This window comes from Oncorhynchus mykiss, chromosome 27 (assembly GCF_057628025.1).
Source record: "Oncorhynchus mykiss isolate SJ-2025 chromosome 27, ASM5762802v1, whole genome shotgun sequence".
NCBI lineage: Eukaryota > Metazoa > Chordata > Actinopteri > Salmoniformes > Salmonidae > Oncorhynchus > Oncorhynchus mykiss.
The window spans coordinates 4,292,840-4,310,953 of NC_143048.1; the positions used below are offsets into that span (position 1 = coordinate 4,292,840).

An 18,114-nucleotide genomic window follows, 5' to 3' on the forward strand; every position below is an offset into this window, starting at 1 on the left:
TCCTTAATGAATTTCGGTTCCAGAGTGGCGCAGCAGTCTAAGGCACTGCATCTCAGTGCTAAAGGTGTCACTACAGACCCTGGTTTGATCCTGGGCTATATCACAACTGGCTGTGATCTGGAGTCCCATAGGGTGGCGCACAATTGGCCCAGTGTCGTCTGGGTTTGATCGGTGTAGGCTGTCATTGTAAATATGAATTTGTTCTTAACTGACTTGCCTAGTTAAATAAAGGTTAAAAAAATAAATGATTAAAAGCATATCCATAAAATGATGCAGCCACCACTATGCTTGAAAATATGGAGAGTGGTACTCAGTGATGTGTTATATTGGAAATTCCTCAAACTTATCACTATCAGTGTTACTCACAGCCATTAAACTTTCAACTGTTTTAAAGTCACTATTGGCCATCATGATGAAATCCCTGGGCGGTTTCCTTCCTCTCCAGCAACTGAGTTGGGAAAGACGCCTGTATCTTTGTAGTGACTGGGTGTATTGATACATCATCAAAAGTTTAATTAATAACTTCACCATGCTCAAAGGGATATTCATTGTCTGAAAACCTCCCTGGTCTTTGTGCTTGAATCTGTGTGACTGAGGGACCTTATAGATAATTGTATGTGTGGGGTACAGAGATGAGGTAGTCATTACAATTACGTTAAACACTATTATTGCATGGAGTGAGTCCATGCAACTTGTGACTTGTTGAGCACATTTTTACTCCTAAATGTATTTATGCTTGCCATAACAAATGGGTTTGAATACTTGACTCAACATTTTTCAGCTTTTGATAAATTCATTTGAAATGTTTTATTTTTTTAAGAGTTACACTTTGACATTACTGGGTATTGTATGTAGGCCAGTGACAAAATATCTAATTTTATTCCATTTTAAATTCAGGCTGTAACACAACAAAATGTGGAAAAGGTCGAAGTGTGCAAATACTTTCTGAAAGCACTGTAACTGCAAGACAGAAACTGAACTTCTGCTGCAGAAATAAGTTGATAGACAGAATTCCATTGGTTACACCTTTTTATTGGGATTACCTTGACAGTCACATAGTTACCAAATGGATCCCATGGAAACATTGAAGCAGAGGGTCAAGCCCCCAGGACTCTCCCTACCCATCCCTCAGGGTGTGGCATGACATAGTGGGCATTGACCAGAGAGGGAGACTAGGTCTCAATTGGCAACCTATTGCCTATATAGTGCACTACTTTTGGCCAGGGCCCATAGGATTTTGGGAATAGTGTGCAATTACAGCCAGCCAAAGAGATAGAGTTTTTCAGAAGTTAGCAGAAGCTCTGTCCCAAATGGCACCTTAAAAGTAATGTACTATTTGGGACGCAACCCATTTCTCGCTCTCTGGTAACACACACCATTGTTCCATATCCAAATCCCTTCATTAAACTGATTTCAAAATTAAGTTGTAAACAATTTTTTTTTTTATATGAGTGGGGGAAATCAGTGCACATGGAATATAAGGGGGTTTTTGAAGGTTAAAGGAATAGTTCACCCAAGTTACAAATGAGTTTCCTTACCCTGTAAGCAGTCTTTGGACAAGGTATGACAGCAAGCCATGCTTTGGTTTAGTTTCCTTGGCACCGTTTCCACATGCAAACATTTTAGCATTTGTGGCACAAATCCCATTGAAGTCATGGGACCAATATTATCGTTTTTCATGCATCATGTCCAAATGGATCACAAATTGATTTGAACATGATGAGCAACAAATGCTAATATCGGTCCCATGACATGAATGGGATTTGTGCCACAAATGATAAAACATTAGCATGTGATAACAGTGACAGGGAAACTAAACCAAAGCATGTTGTTGTCGTACCTTGTCCATAGACTGCTTACAGGGTAAGGAAACCAATGCCATTGTAATTTGTTGAACTATCCCTTTAACTGGTCAAGAAATACACCCATGCTAATGTAAAGCGTATGGAAGGGTCAGCATTCCAGTCGGGATCAGAACTGGGAATTTACAGCCAGAATTTCAGACTCCCGAGACATGTTCAGCAGATCGTGGTCCTGGGGAAGAATAGCAATGCACTCGCGCACACACGCACACACACACACACAGATCTGCTCAACTGCGTCTCCTACACAAACACCATCCCTAACAGCAGACCATTGAGACCGTAACAACTGGCTCTGCTCGATAGCACATTTTTACCATTCATACAATATAGAGATGTGTTTATATATATTTATATTCATAGACTGATGTGTCCCGTCTATTGTCATCGCTACATTTTTGTTGTTGTTCCTAAAACTGACAATTTTGGTCACACAGAAGGAATCTCTGCAGCACTTAAGACAGAAAACGACAGGAAGTACAGCAAAATGATACCTGCGTCAGGAGGAATCATAATAACAATGACACCCCCAGCTATTGGAAATAGTAGAGGAGGACTAAGGGTGTGGGATAAGACCGCGAGACAGCGCGATGGAATGGTGGCCAGAGAGCTTTAGAGAAGCACGACAAAGCACTAAATACAAAAACACAAGACGATTCATGACTAAAATACTCGGGGAAGGCCGGGTGTTAAAATAACTAAACGTATCAAATGTACTGAAAACGGCATGACACTTAACGGATGCATCTACACCACATACGGCTGAAAACTACACACTAGGCTAAAGAGTGACTCCACCGGTTAGATATAGATACAGGGGCAGGGCTGGGGAGAGAGAGGTGGGACAAGAGACGTTAGTTGCTACAGGAGAACAGAAGAGCGACACACACACTCCTATGCCAGCATCAAGAGAGGGAGGGTAGCAGTTACTCCTAAGCCAATGATACATGGTCAGATACTTTTTTTTATCCTCCTAATACATTAGGATTGAGGGTATGGTGCGTGATCTTATTCTAGATCTGTGGTTATGGGCAAGGGGTATAGTTGTCCACTAATTCAGTGCCATGGGGAATAGATGGGTTGTACAGGAATAGTAAACAACATATCATGGGGGTGGAATGGATTTTTTGTTTAGATTAAAAAGGGGAAAAGAGCCTTTAGATGCAGATGGTATTTTTTGTACTTCACAGGATGTTTGCATTATTTATACATATATGCGTTTAGTAATATAATAATTTTCAATATATAGATTTTTTTTCGTTTGTCAGGAAAAAAAGACTGAAAGAAACGACCCCATGTTGTCATCTTTCGCTCCCTCCCTTGGTCCAGCCTCTTCCCTGTTGCGTCCCTCTTTCCACCCGATTGTGAGGTGGCGGTTAGCAGCGTGTCTCGTAAATGCCGCTGCGGCCGATATAGCGCACCCATTTGATGACGTCGTGGTCACTGTAGTTCAGCTTGGGCTCGAACACCTTCAGGTAGCGCACCTTGAGTCCGGACGGAGCAAATGGCACCTGGGAGACCATAACAGAACCATAATTACACCTGGGAGAGAGTTTATTTAACTAAGTAAGTCAGTTAAGCACAAAATCTTATTTCATAATGACGGCCTACACCGGCCAACACTGGGCCAATTGTGCGCCACCCTATGGCACCAAACACAGCTCGTTGTGATACAGCCTGGATTCAAACCAGGGCGTCTGTAGTGACGCCTCTAGCATGAAGATGCAGTGCCTGAGACCGCTGTGCCACTGGGGGGCCCATTTGACAGGCCAGAAACATTATCACACCTGGGTCATTCAACCATTGAAGTTGGTAATAGTTGGTAATACAGCACAAACTGATCTGGAGCCCAGCTACAGTAGAGATAGAGGAAATAAAAGACCTAATCACCTCAAAGTTCATAGAGATGGGAGGGCGCGCCCACTTCTTCTTGTCGTTGGTGGGCAGCAGCTCAATCTCAGCACTGATTTGAGACTCCTTCATCCCTGCCATACGTTTGATCCTGCAGACACGCATAGCCACACACAGTTAAGACCATTCCACAGCACAAACACAGACGTGTGCGCACACGCGCACACACACTAGGGATGAGCACGGTTAATCGAATATCCGGATATCAAACCCTCATTCAAGGGTTTTGTTTAATTTTGTACTATTTTCTAAATTGTAGAATAATAGTGAAGACATCAAAACGATGAAATAATACACATGGAATCATTTAGTAACTAAAAAAGTGTTAAACCAATCAAAATATATTTTATATTTGAGATTCTTCAACGTAGCCACCCTTTGCCTTGAAGACAGATTTGCACACTTTTGGCATTCTTTCAACCAGCTTCATGAAGTAGTCACCTGGAATGCATTTCAATTAACAGTTGTGCCTTGTTGAAAGTTATTTGTGGAATTTCTTTCCTTCTTAATGCGTTTGAGCCAATCAGTTGTGTTGTGACAAGGTAGGGGTGGTTAACAGAAGATAGCCCTATTTGGTGTCCATCTTATGGATCCAGGATTTTGTGAAGAAAAATTGTGATTCCCGTGGCCAAAAATGCTTGTTTTGCTGCAGCTTTTCTGAAAATCTGCAATACATTTTGAGATGTTTTCTTTTCACGTTAATTTCATATAAAGCAATAAAAGTAATATGTGCTCAGTTTTAGGACGATTTTAAGCAGAATACATAATACTAAAACAATTAGAAACATCTAAAGTGCTCAATTCTGTTTATTTTCCTGAACAAACAGCTCTCTCATAATCCACTCACAGATTCACACACACACACACCTCTCCATCAGGATTAGGGCTTGCTATCAACACAAGATGCACCTCCCATTCCTACTCATTCTCTCTCTCTCTTAAAAAAACAAGGAGGTATTTGGACATAAATTATGAACTTTATCGAACAAATCAAACATTTATTGTAGAACTGGGATTCCTGGGAGTTATGATGAAGATCATCAAAGGTAAGGTAATATTTATAATGCTATTTCTGACTAATGTTGACTCTCTTTGGCTGTTTTGGTCTCTGAGCGCCGTACTCAGATTATTGCATGGTATGCTTTTTCCGTAAAGTTTTTTTAAAAATCTGACACAGCAGTTGCATTAAGGAGAAGTTTATCTAAAGTTCCATGTATAATAGTTGTATCTTTTATCAATGTTTATTATGAGTATTTCTGTAAATTGATGTGGCTCTCTGCAAAATCACTGCATGTTTTGGAACTACTGAACATAACACGCCAATGTAAAATGAGATTTTGGGATATAAATATGCACTTTATCGAACAAAACATACATGTATTGTGTAACATGAAGTCCTATGAGTGTCATCTGATGAAGATCATCAAAGGTTAGTGATCAATTTAATCTATATTCCTGCTTTTTGTGACTCCTCTCTTTGGCTGGAAAATGGCAGTGTTTTTCTGTGACTTGGTGGTGACCTAACAATCGTTTGTGGTGCTTTTGCTGTAAAGCCTTTTTGAAAAATAAAACGGTGTGAAATAATTGTTTGCTTGATGAATTTTAATTATGAGATTTTTGTTGTTTTGAATTTGGCGCCCTGCACTTTCACTGGCTGTTGGCGGGGTGGGACGCTACCGTCCTGAATATCCCAGAGAGGTTAAGCCATTTTGCCACAACATTGGAAGTATGCTTGGGGTCATTGTCCATTTGGAAGACCCATTTGTGACCAAGCTTTAACTTCCTGACTGATGTCTTGAGATGTTGCTTCAATATATCCACATAAATTTCTTTCCTCATGAAGCCATCTATTTTGTGAAGTGCACCAGTCCCTCCCGCAGCAAAGCACCCCCACAACATGATGCTGCCATCCCCGTGCTTCACGGTTGGGATGGTGATCTTCGGCTTGCAAGCTTCCCCATTTCTCCTCCAAACATAATGATGGTCATTATGGCCTAACAGTTCTATTTTTGTTTCATCAGACCAGAGGACATTTCTCCAAAAAGTTGCAAACCGTATGCTGGCTTTTTTTATGGCGGTTTTGGAGCAGTGGCTTCTTCCTTGCTGAGCGGCCTTACAGGTTATGTCGATATAGGACTTGTTTAACTGAATAAAGTCCCCAATTAACCAGTGGCGCAATTAACAACTTTTTTTGGTCCGTAGTTTATAGGCGACTGTGAAGCGTTTCTCAGGCTGGTGCCTAACCTGTGTGGAGTTCATCAGGTACAAAACAGTAAAAATTGACTGAAACAGGGAGGGACTACCTGGACTTGTCCAATAAGAACCACTTATTTTCCATGTTTTCCCCCAGGTTGCGTAATGTTTTCCAATGTGAGCCCTAATAAACAGGGCCCTGGTACGGATAACCTGAGAACGACAGTGAGGAAAACTTACTTCCAGACGATGGCGTTCTCGCTGGCCTTGTACTTGGCCTTGCCCTTCATGCAGATCACCTGGACCCCGCTGGTGTTGAGAGGGGTGGGGATGCGCACCTGGGTAGTAAGAACATGGAAAAAGACATTCAGCTCAGTGGATCCATTCCCCATCTACAAACACTCATTCATTAGTTTATGGGTAAGACCAAGGGTGCTTCCGAAATGGCTATGTTGAGCACTACTACAAAAGTGTGTAATTTCAGGACTTTTACCTGACCGTGATGACCACGACCTGGTCAGGTACTGTGTCCAAAGCTTTATGCTCACTTGGTACCCCTATATCCCTCTGTAGCCATACCTCAATCTTCTGAGCCAGAAGCGAGGGCTTGAAGTTGGACTTAATGACCACCTTGACTTCAAGCTTGGTGCGGCCCACCTCCCTGACAAGGGGGATGACACGGAAGGGTAGGATGATGTCCTTGGTGGTGCGGTACCTGTGGAGAAGTGGCAAACACACACACAAAACAGACACATAAAGACATAGCCTGTGTGTGAATGTGTGTGTGTGTGCGTGTGTTTGTGTGTCTGTATCACACAAGCTCGTTACCTCATGAGTTCACATTCTCCGTCCGGAGGAATGAAGCTGATGCTGCGCTCAGCGTCAAACTTGCTGAGACGCACACACTGGTGGAATGTACAGTCGTCAATGGCTATGGATTGCTTACCGCCACCACCGCCACTAAGAGAGGGAGATAAAGGAGAGAGGGAGAAAGGGATGGAGCGAGAGAGGGAGATAAAGGAGAGAGGGAGGGAGATAAAGGAGGGAGAGAGGGAGGGAGCGAGAGAGGGCGATGAAGGAGAGAGGGAGATAAAGAAGAGAGGGAGGGAGAGAAGAGAGAGTGAGATAAAGGAGAGAGAGAAAGAGAGAGAGGGAGATAAAGGAGAGAGAGAGGGAGATAAAGGAGAAATAGAAATAGAGAGAGAGGGAGATAAAGGAGAAATAGAGAGAGAGAGAGATAAAGGAGAAATAGAGTGAAAAAGAGAGAGAGAGAGAGAGAGATAAAGGAGAAATAGAGAGAGAGAGAGAGAGAGAGAGAGCGAGAGAGAGAGAGAGAGAGATAAAGGGGAGAGAGGGAGACAGGTGTTTAGAGGGGACAAGAGAGCCACACATAGACACACACACTGAAGGAGGGGAAACCGATCCTAATCATAATACACAGACATTAGATGACAGTGAGATTAACGATTAACATACATTTACGAAGAGTATGAATTTCAATGAAGAGCTGATGCACTCTGAGCTCCAACATACTGAAATCCACACACACACACAACGGATAGACAAAGCAGTAGAGGTGTACCAGCCAGACACCACAACACTAATTGCCTGGTCAGTCTGACTTGCATGTCACGTTGCGTTCAGAAGGATGCAAAATTAGATTGATTGATTATGAACACTACATGTTCAGATCTACCAGTCAGAAAATCAGACACATAACATTGCTCTGTACTGAACGCATCCCTGTGTAGACAAAACGATGGACAGACAAGACAGACACACACAGAGGCAGACTGAGGATGGAGAGTGAATGATGTACACTACCTGCCTCCCAAATCACTGAGGTCCAGCACAGAGAGAGGGAGAAAATCACAGCACGAATCAAGAAGGGGAAAAAAACACAGCTTGACATCTTAGCACTATAAACATAATGCCAGGAAAGAAAAAGGTCATAAAAAAGAGGGTGATGGAAAATGATGAACAAAGTAACAAGTCATGTGATGTAGTTGCAGCATGATGACTTGGTTACGATGGCTGCGGAAAACGGAGTCATCTGGTCAAAAGTAGTGCACTTTATAGGGAATAGGGTGCCATGTGGAACACAGGCAATGTGTTCACCTCCCAATCAGTGTTTGGACAAGAAGAACGGCATGTGAAAACCCTTTAGAGAATGATTTAAGGTTTTCCATTTTACAGTTTTATCTCAGTCTTTTCAGCAGCAATCCAGTATTTGACAGTGTCAGTGACCCATTTTGCTTTGATCATTATGGGTACTTAAACAAATCAAGATGTTCAAGGCTTTACAAAACATTCAATGAGCATAAACAAAAATATTTTAAAACCAAATGTACAGTACAGGAGCTTAATTCTAGCCTGGTCCCAGATCTGCTGTTTTTGCCAACTCCATTGATGTCATTGGCAAGCCAAACATTGTTTGGCATGACAATGAGTGCCAGAGTTGGCATGACGGCACAAACAGACTGGCACTCAGGCTAGCTTAATCCACGGTATAGCTGCAGGCACCAGCAAAGGGCCTTCAGTCAGCTTGCTCTAGAGTTTAGGATATTTCCTATTGGTGAATTCAACAGCTTACTGGGGTGAGAGTTCTATGGACCGGTGGTGTGAAACCTCATTAAGCACCTCTGCCCCCTTGGAAATACAAGCGCTGTGCACAGCTTAATTGAATCAGATCAAGTGCCTTTCTATATCTATTCTACAGATTATTCTAATCTATATTCTAATCTACTTTTTTATCTATATTTTTGGGCCACTGTTTTTGTTGTGATATCTTGTTTGATACTCTCGGACAGTGACATCTGCAAAAAATAATTGACTGAGAACACATCACTTACAGCAACGACCTGGAGAATAGTTACAGGGAGGGGGGGGGGGGGGGGGGATTAATGAGCCAATTGGAAACTGGGGATGATTAGGTGGCAATGATGGTATGAGAGCCAGATTGGAATTTAGCCGTGCCACTGGAGTTAACACCCCTACGATAAGTGCCATGGGATATTTAGCGACCACAGAGAGTCAGAACACCCGTTTAACGTCCTATGCAAAAGACAGCACCCTACACAGGGCAATGTCCTAAATCACTGACCTGGGGCATTGGGATATATAAACACTGCTGTAACATTTGCGCTTATAATATACTGCTGTGTGCGCATTGCTGAGCCTATGTGAAGAAATGGCCTAATAGTTGATCAACATTTTTAAGCTAAACGTTCTGATCTGTTGCCCCATGCTACTGGTTGTTTTAATTTGGGATCTTTCGCCTCCCACAACTGTCCAAGACTATGTTCGGAATTTTCATTTCTCGCACAGAATAGAAAAGGTAATCTTTTGCTCTATGGGGGATAGTATATTGACATAGGTTAGTGCTTTTGCTGTTCGTTAGGCCTACTCATGTTGTTGGCTGATGAAAAGTAAATGTGGGCAGTTCTTCTTATATCTTCGTCCCAGATGTGTTTGTCTTCACTTGTAGCCTGTGAGAAAGACCCGATCACGTGACAGAGAGCCATGTGAGTGGGAGGTCCTTCGAGCACCCAGCCGGGAGAAGGGAATTATAATATTATATTCAGCTCAAGGGCACAAACGGTCACTGGCCGCAAAAAGTATGGATTTTTTTAGGGGGCATTATGGCCACACAACAGGGATGCCAGCCGGGAAATTCGAGGCATTATGAAGTGCTTGTCAAATTGTGAATAAGAGACTGATGAAGAGTGTACAGCCTGTGCAAAAAACAAAGGAGAGCTCATGCCTATCATGTGACTTATTTTCAAACCATCATTAGAGTCGTATCATGCAGCCTTACAATGTATCATACATCAAAACATATAGCCTAATGTTTGTACCACAACTGCAGTTATGTAAATAACACTAAATTAAGCATATAGGAGGACCTGTTTCTTTATTAACTGCTCAACACAGAATAGCTGCATGTGCGCACTCAAATCGTTTGGAGAAAATATCCTTTCTATTTTATTCCGTTTTGTTCCATTGTATTCCTCATACTATAAAATAATATAAAATAATGCCACAGAATTCTAAGCAAATCTTGTCTGCTAAATTAACTAGTGTAGCCCACAGCCATATGGCGTAGCCAGATCAGGAACTAGCATAAGGACAACTCACAGTACGCTATTCTGTTCTTCTGAAATATACTACATTTTCTTCATATCATCTTTCTTTACACCTGTCTAAAATAAATAATAGATTTATGAAGGTGTACGATATATTACATGGATTTATTCGATTTGTAAAAATGTAGATTTTCCAAAGGTCTGTGGATGGTAGGATATGTGTGTGGAAGCCAGGATATTCTAAATGTGTTTATGTTAATTAACGGTCAATTACCATGAGACCAGCAGTTATTTGCTTGACAATCACCAGCTGACAAAATGTAATGACCGCTACAGCCCTAATTATGTTTGGTTATAGGTGCAACCAAATATCAACATTTAAAGATGTATCTTCTGCTTGGATAGTTCCATCTGCACCACTGACTTAGTCTGGCTTTAATTCCAGGTTGTTGGATTCACGTCTCAACTAAACATCAAACTTAAAGAATAGGACTAAATTAAATCAAACTTTATTTAAAGTACATTCAAGTATTTGGGGGTTTGAGATTGAGTCGTGAAACCAACAGACTATCAATTTTTTATCTGTAGACAAATTAAAGTCAGATTAAGTCAGTGGCACAGATATCCAAGCAGAGGATACATCTCCTTTAAATATTGATATTTGGTTGCGTTGTCAACCAAACACAATTCAATATTACTTTTGTAATACAGTACATAGTTTTATTACAAACTAATGTAACATTCAACATTAAAATGAGTAACACATCCATGGCCACATTCAGGTTACAGTGACTAAAAATGTCTTATGTAACCGTATAAAGTGTGCATGTTCAAGATAGCATATGCAAAGGTCGTCGCAGATCTTCACAATTGCTGTAATAATCTGCACCGAATCTCAAACGGCATTGATCACTTGCACCATGTGCTTTGAATGTAATCTCAACTACAATGCAGGTCACTTGGTTCTGCTATTAGATGAAACAGTGATAACACAATCTGTTGCATAAATAAACAAAATATCTGACATTGTATTCCCATTGGAATGTATTCCCATTGGAATGTATTCCCATTGGAACGTTCTGTACTTTTAAATGGTTGACAGTGCAGTGATAGACAATAGGGTGACAACTTAACAAAATGTCAAATTGTTTTTCCATTGGTATTTGATTGCGCTTTTTAGATGGTTGAAAGCATAGTGGTCACACATTGGAAATTCAACTAACTTTTGCCTGTCTTTTTGAGGGGTGAATATACAGTGTACAAAATACTAGGAACACCATCCTAATATTGAGTTGCACCCCCTTTTGCCCACAGAACAGCCTCAATTTGTCGGGGCATGGACTCTACAAGGTGTCGACAGCATTCCACAGGGATACTGGCCCGTGTTGACTCCAATGCTTCCCACAGTTGTCAAGTTGGCTGGATGTCCGTTGGGTGGTGGACCACTCTTGATACACACAGGAAACTGTTGGGTGTGAAAAACTCAGCAGCATTGCAGTTCTTGATACACACTAACCGGTTCGCCTGGCAGCTACTACCATACCCCGTTCAAAGGGACTTAAATCGTATCCTCAATGGCACACATACAAAACCCATGTCTCAGGGCTTAAAAATCCTTCTTTAACCTGTCTCCTCCCCTTCATCTACACTGATTGAAGTGAATTTAAAAAGTGACATCTATAGGTGGAATTACCTGGACAGTCTAGGCCTATTCGCATGGGACTAGTATTACTTTAGAACATCGGTTATGTAATTATTACCACAGCATGTCAGTTTTTCCAGTGAACGATTCGGACGGGATTCGTTTTTACCAAACTGCCACTGTAAATATTTTTTTCCTCATTCAAAATGGACTGTTATGACAGAAGCCTGGAGGCCCTTCTAGGAGTGAAGATATTTCACATCTAGGGATATCCTAATATTGGTCTAATGGCCTTCAGTTGGGTAAAAGTCTAAATACACTGCTCAAAAGAATAAAGGGAACACTTAAACAACACAATGTAACTCCAAGTCAATCACACTTCTGGGAAATCAAACTGTCCACTTAGGAAGCAACACTGATTGACAATACATTTCACATGCTGTTGTGCAAATGGAATAGACAACAGGTGGAAATTATAGGCAATAAGCAAGATAAATTATAGGCAATCACCCCCAATAAAGGAGTGGTTCTGCAGGTGGTGACCACAGACCACTTCTCAGTTCCTATGCTTCCTGGCTGATGTTTTGGTCACTTTTGAATGCTGGCGGTGCTTTCACTCTAGTGGTAGCATGAGACGGAGTCTACAACCCACACAAGTGGCTCAGGTAGTGCAGCTCATCCAGGATGGGACATCAATGAGAGCTGTGGCAAGAAGGTTTGCTGTGTCTGACAGCGTAGTGTCCAGAGCATGGAGGCGCTACCAGGAGACAGGCTAGTACATCAGGAGACGTGGAGGAGGCCGTAGGAGGGCAACAACCCAGCAGCAGGACCGCTACCTCCGCCTTTGTGCAAGGAGGAGCAGGAGAAGCACTGCCAGAGCCCTGCAAAATGACCTCCAGCAGGCCACAAATGTGCATGTGTCTGCTCAAACGGTCAGAAACAGACTCCATGAGGGTGGTATGAGGGCCCGACGTCCACAGGTGGGGGTTGTGCTTACAGCCCAACACCGTGCAGGACGTTTGGCATTTGCCAGAGAACACCAAGATTGGCAAATTCGCCACTGGCGCCCTGTGCTCTTCACAGATGAAAGCAGGTTCACACTGAGCACATGTGACAGACGTGACAGAGTCTGGAGACGCAGTGGAGAACGTTATGCTGCCTGCAACATCCTCCAGCATGACGAGTTTGGCGGTGGGTCAGACATGGTGTGGGGTGGCATTTTTTGGGGGGGCCGCACAGCCCTCCATGTGCTCGCCAGAGGTAGCCTGACTGCCATTAGGTACCGAGATGAGATCCTCAGACCCCTTGTGAGACCATATGCTGGTGCGGTTGGCCCTGGGTTCCTCCTAATGCAAGACAATGCTAGACCTCATGTGGCTGGAGTGTGTCAGCAGTTCCTGCAAGAGGAAGGCATTGATGCTATGGACTGGCCCTCCCGTTCCCCAGACCTGAATCCAATTGAGCACATCTGGAACATCATGTCTCGCTCCATCCACCAACGCCACGTTGCATCACAGACTGTCCAAGAGTTGGCGGATGCTCTAGTCCAGGTCTGGGAGGAGATCCCTCAGGAGACCATCCGCCACCTAATCAGGAGCATGCCCAGGCGTTGTAGGGAGGCCATACAGGCACATGGAGTCCACACACACTACTGAGCCTCATTTTGACTTGTTTTAAGGACAGTACATCAAAGTTGGATCAGCCTGTAGTGTGGTTTTCCACTTTAATTTTGAGTGTGACTCCAAATCCAGACCTCCATGGGTTGATAAATTTGATTTCCATTGATCATTTTTGTGTGATTTTGTTGTCAGCACATTCAACTATGTAAAGAAAAAAGTATTTAATAAGAATATTTCATTCATTCAGATCTAGGATGTGTTATTTTAGTGTTCCCTTTATTTTTTTGAGCAGTGTATATTTTTAGACCAGAGGAAAGTGTGTGTCCTACTGGCCATCTAACACCACTTCCAGCAGCATCTTCTCTCCGATCCAGGGAGGTGGTACGACCCTAAACGCCCAAAGTCGGACACACCCGTTGCCCCCTCACCTCTTGCCCGCCGCCTCCTCGGTGGCGCCCCCTTTGCCCTGTTTGTCGATGACGATCTTGTCGTTCATTCCAAATTTGCACTCCGGCATGCCGCTCAGGTAGCTCTTCATCACCACGCGGCCCGAGACGTGGGCGCTCAGCACCTGGCCTGATTGGAGAAGAGGGAGAGAGGGCGAGGTTACCACGGAGCAACACGGAAGGCAGGTAACTGGTTCAGGAGAGCTGTCAAGGAGTGTTTTATGAGGTAGTGATACACTTATGTAGAGTTATAGAATAATTTATTGTAGAAGAGAAGCTTTCTCAAACATTAAAACAGGTGGGTGGCGGCCTCTAGTGGCCACATCGGCACTACACCACACTGCTAAATATGCATACATAGTCATATATACAGTTGCGGCCAAATATATTGTCACCCTTACACTTTCTGAAATAATTCCCCATTTCTTCGAAAATAAGTTGCAATTGGCCTCCCGAGTGGAGCAGCGGTCTAAGGCACGGCATCGCAGGGTTGGGCCGTCACTACAGCCTGGGGTTCGGTCATCAGTTGAACGGTGTTTCCCTCTGACACATTGGTGCAGCTGGCTTCCGTGTTAATTGAGCGGGTGTTAAGGGCGGCTTGGCAGGTAATGTTTTCGGAGGACGAAATGACTCGACCTTTGCTTCTCCCGAGACCGTTGGGGAATTGCAGCGATGAGACAAGATCGTGCACAAAAATGTAGAGAAATAATATTTTTGTGCATTTGGAACATTTCTGGGATCTATTATTTCAGCTCATGAAACATGGGACATGATATTGCGTTTATATTTTTGTTCAGTATATATCTGCAGTAATAGTGGAATGACAGTGTTTCACAGTATTACTTTACCTTTACCTGTGTTGTGATTGGCTGTGATATTGGCCTATTGATTTCTCCCGCCGTCGCGGCATCTGTTGTCAAAATTGGAAAGCTGATCTGACTTTCTGGCCTTGTTACCTAGTGGAAATCGCTCTGTCGGCTAAGTAATACTGTAAAACACTATCATCACATTATTACTGCAGATACAGTGCCTTGCGAAAGTATTCGGCCCCCTTGAACTTTGCGACCTTTTGCCACATTTCAGGCTTCAAACATAAAGATATAAAACTGTATTTTTTTGTGAAGAATCAACAACAAATGGGACACAATCATGAAGTGGAACGACATTTATTGGATATTTCAAACTTTTTTTAACAAATCAAAAACTGAAAAATTGGGCGTGCAAAATTATTCAGCCCCTTTACTTTCAGTGCAGCAAACTCTCTCCAGAAGTTCAGTGAGGATCTCTGAATGATCCAATGTTGACCTAAATGACTAATGATGATAAATACAATCCACCTGTGTGTAATCAAGTCTCCGTACAAATGCACCTGCACTGTGATAGTCTCAGAGGTCCGTTAAAAGCGCAGAGAGCATCATGAAGAACAAGGAACACACCAGGCAGGTCCGAGATACTGTTGTGAAGAAGTTTAAAGCCGGATTTGGATACAAAAAGATTTCCCAAGCTTTAAACATCCCAAGGAGCACTGTGCAAGCGATAATATTGAAATGGAACGAGTATCAGACCACTGCAAATCTACCAAGACCTGGCTGTCCCTCTAAACTTTCAGCTCATACAAGGAGAAGACTGATCAGAGATGCAGCCAAGAGGCCCATGATCACTCAGGATGAACTGCAGAGATCTACAGCTGAGGTGGTAGACTCTGTCCATTGGACAACAATCAGTCGTATATTGCACAAATCTGGCCTTTATGGAAGAGTGGCAAGAAGAAAGCCATTTCTTAAAGATATCCATAAAAAGTGTTGTTTAAAGTTTGCCTCAAGCCACCTGGGAGACACACCAACCATGTGGAAGAAGGTGCTCTGGTCAGATGAAACAAAAATGGAACTTTTTGGCAACAATGCAAAACGTTATGTTTGGTGTAAAAGCAACACAGCTCATCACCCTGAACACACCATCCCCACTGTCAAACATGGTGGTGGCAGCATCATGGTTTGGGCCTGCTTTTCTTCAGCAGGGACAGGGAAGATGGTTAAAATTGATGGGAAGATGGATGGAGCCAAATACAGGACCATTCTGGAAGAAAACCTGATGGAGTCTGCAAAAGACCTGAGACTGGGACGGAGATGTGTCTTCCAACAAGACAATGATCCAAAACATAAAGCAAAATCTACAATGGAATGGTTCAAAAATAAACATACCCAGGTGTTAGAATGGCCAAGTCAAATTCCAGACCTGAATCCAATCGAGAATCTGTGGAAAGAACTGAAAACTGCTGTTCGCAAATGCTCTCCATCCAACCTCACTGAGCTCGAGCTGTTTTGCAAGGAGGAATGGGAAAAAAATTCAGTCTCTCGATGTGCAAAACTGATAGAGACTTAAGGGAGCTGAATAATTTTGCACGCCCAATTTTTCAGTTTTTGATTTGTTAAAAAAGTTTGAAATATCCAATAAATGTCGGTCCACTTCATGATTGTGTCCCACTTGTTGTTGATTCTTCACAAAAAAATACAGTTTTATATCTTTATGTTTGAAGCCTGAAATGTGGCAAAAGGTCGCAAAGTTCAAGGGGGCCGAATACTTTCGCAAGGCACTGTATATTATGGACATTTTCTGAAGTTACAATGCAAAAATGATATACAGCACCAGTTAAAAGTTTGGACACACCTAATTCATTTTTTCTTTATTTTTACTATTTTATACTTTGTACAATAATAGTGAAGACATCAAATCTATAAAATAAAACATATGGAATCATGGAGTAACCAAAAAATAGCTAAATAAAATAGTGTTAAATCAAAATAGATTTTAGATTCCTCAAAGTAGCCACCGTTTGCCTTGATGACAGCTTGCACACTCTTGGCATTCTCTCAACCAGCTTCATGGGGAATGATTTTCCAACAGTCTTGAAGGAGTTCCTACATATGCTGAGCAGTTGTTGGCTGCTTTTCCTTCACTCTGCGGTCCAACTCATACCAAACCATCTGAATTGGGTTGAGGTCGGGTGATTGTGGAGGTCAGGTCATCTGATGCAGCACTCCATCACTCTCCTTCTTGGTCAAATAGCCCTTACACAGCCTGGAGGTATGTTGGGTCATTGTCCTGTCGAAAAACAAATGATAGTCCCACTGAGCGCAAACCAGATGGGATGGCGTATCGTTGCAGAATGCTGTGGTTGCCATGCTGGTGTCTTGAATTCTAAATAAATCACTGACAGTGTCACCAGCAAAGCACCCCCACACCATCACACCTCCTCCTCCATGCTTCACGGTGGGAACCACACATGTGGAGATCATCCGTTCACCTACTCTGCGTCTCACAAAGACACGGCGGTTGGAACCAAAAATCTCACATTTGGACTCATCAGACCAAAGGACAGATGTCCACCGGTCTAATGTCCATTGCTCGTGTTTCTTGGCCCAAGCAAGTCTCTTCTTATTATTGGTGTCCTTTAGTAGTGGTTTCTTTGCAGCAATTCGACCATGAAGGCCTGATTCACGCAGTCTCCTCTGAACAGTTGATGTTGAGATGTGTGTTACTTGAACTCTGTGAAGCATTTGTTTGGCCTGTAATTTCTGAGGCTGGTAACTCTAATGAACTTATCCTCTGCAGCAGAGTTAACTCTGGGTCTTCCTTTCATGTGGCGGTCCTCATGACAGCCAGTTTCATCCTAGCCCTTCATGGATTGGCGACTGCACTTACAAAAACTTGATAGATCATTGGATCCCTGACCTTGTGTAGTCTAGGTGACTGTATAGTGTGTATATACAGCGAGCTCCAAAAGTATTGGGACAGAGACACATTTTTTGTTATTTTGGCTCAGCACTTTGAATTTGAAATGATACAATGACTATGAGGTTAAAGTGCAGACAGTCATTTTCATCCATATTGGGTGAACCATTTAGAAATTACAGCCCTTTTTGTACACATTTGAGGGAACAAAAATTATTGGGACAAATTCACTTATATGTGTATTAAAGTAAGCAAAAGTTTAGTATTTGGTCCCATAATCCTAATATTCAATAATTACATCAAGCTAGTGACTCTACAACTTGTTAGATGCATTTGCTGTTTGTTTTGGTTGCGTTTCAGATTATTTTATGCCCAATGTAAATTCAAGTTAAATAATGTATTTTGTCCTTTCAGAGTCACTTTTATTGTAAATAAGACTATAATACTTTTCTAAACACTTCTACATTAATGCGGATGCTACCATGATTACAGATAGTGAATAATGATGAGTGTGAAAGTTAGATGCACAATTATCAACCCCCCCCCCCCCCCCCACACACACACAAAACAATGCTAGCCTACCATGCTATTCTAATGGTGAGAGGTTATCATGTCTTAGTGGTA

At 42.4% G+C, this 18,114-nt stretch overlaps 1 protein-coding gene across 1 annotated transcript in view; it reads right to left on the bottom strand.

The window, feature by feature from the left end:
- Nucleotides 1–1,016: 1,016 nt before the first annotated feature.
- Nucleotides 1,017–18,114, bottom strand: part of LOC110507349 (AP-2 complex subunit mu-B) — a 35,092-nt gene continuing 17,994 nt past the window's right edge. The window contains exons 8-14 of the mRNA XM_021587281.3: nt 13,741–13,888; nt 7,791–7,805; nt 6,795–6,926; nt 6,546–6,681; nt 6,207–6,304; nt 3,753–3,864; nt 1,017–3,373 (exon numbers count right to left, since the gene is read on the bottom strand). Coding sequence (XP_021442956.1) covers nt 3,239–3,373; nt 3,753–3,864; nt 6,207–6,304; nt 6,546–6,681; nt 6,795–6,926; nt 7,791–7,805; nt 13,741–13,888 — 776 coding nt within the window. The 3' untranslated portion in view covers nt 1,017–3,238. The remainder of the gene's footprint in view (nt 3,374–3,752; nt 3,865–6,206; nt 6,305–6,545; nt 6,682–6,794; nt 6,927–7,790; nt 7,806–13,740; nt 13,889–18,114) is intronic.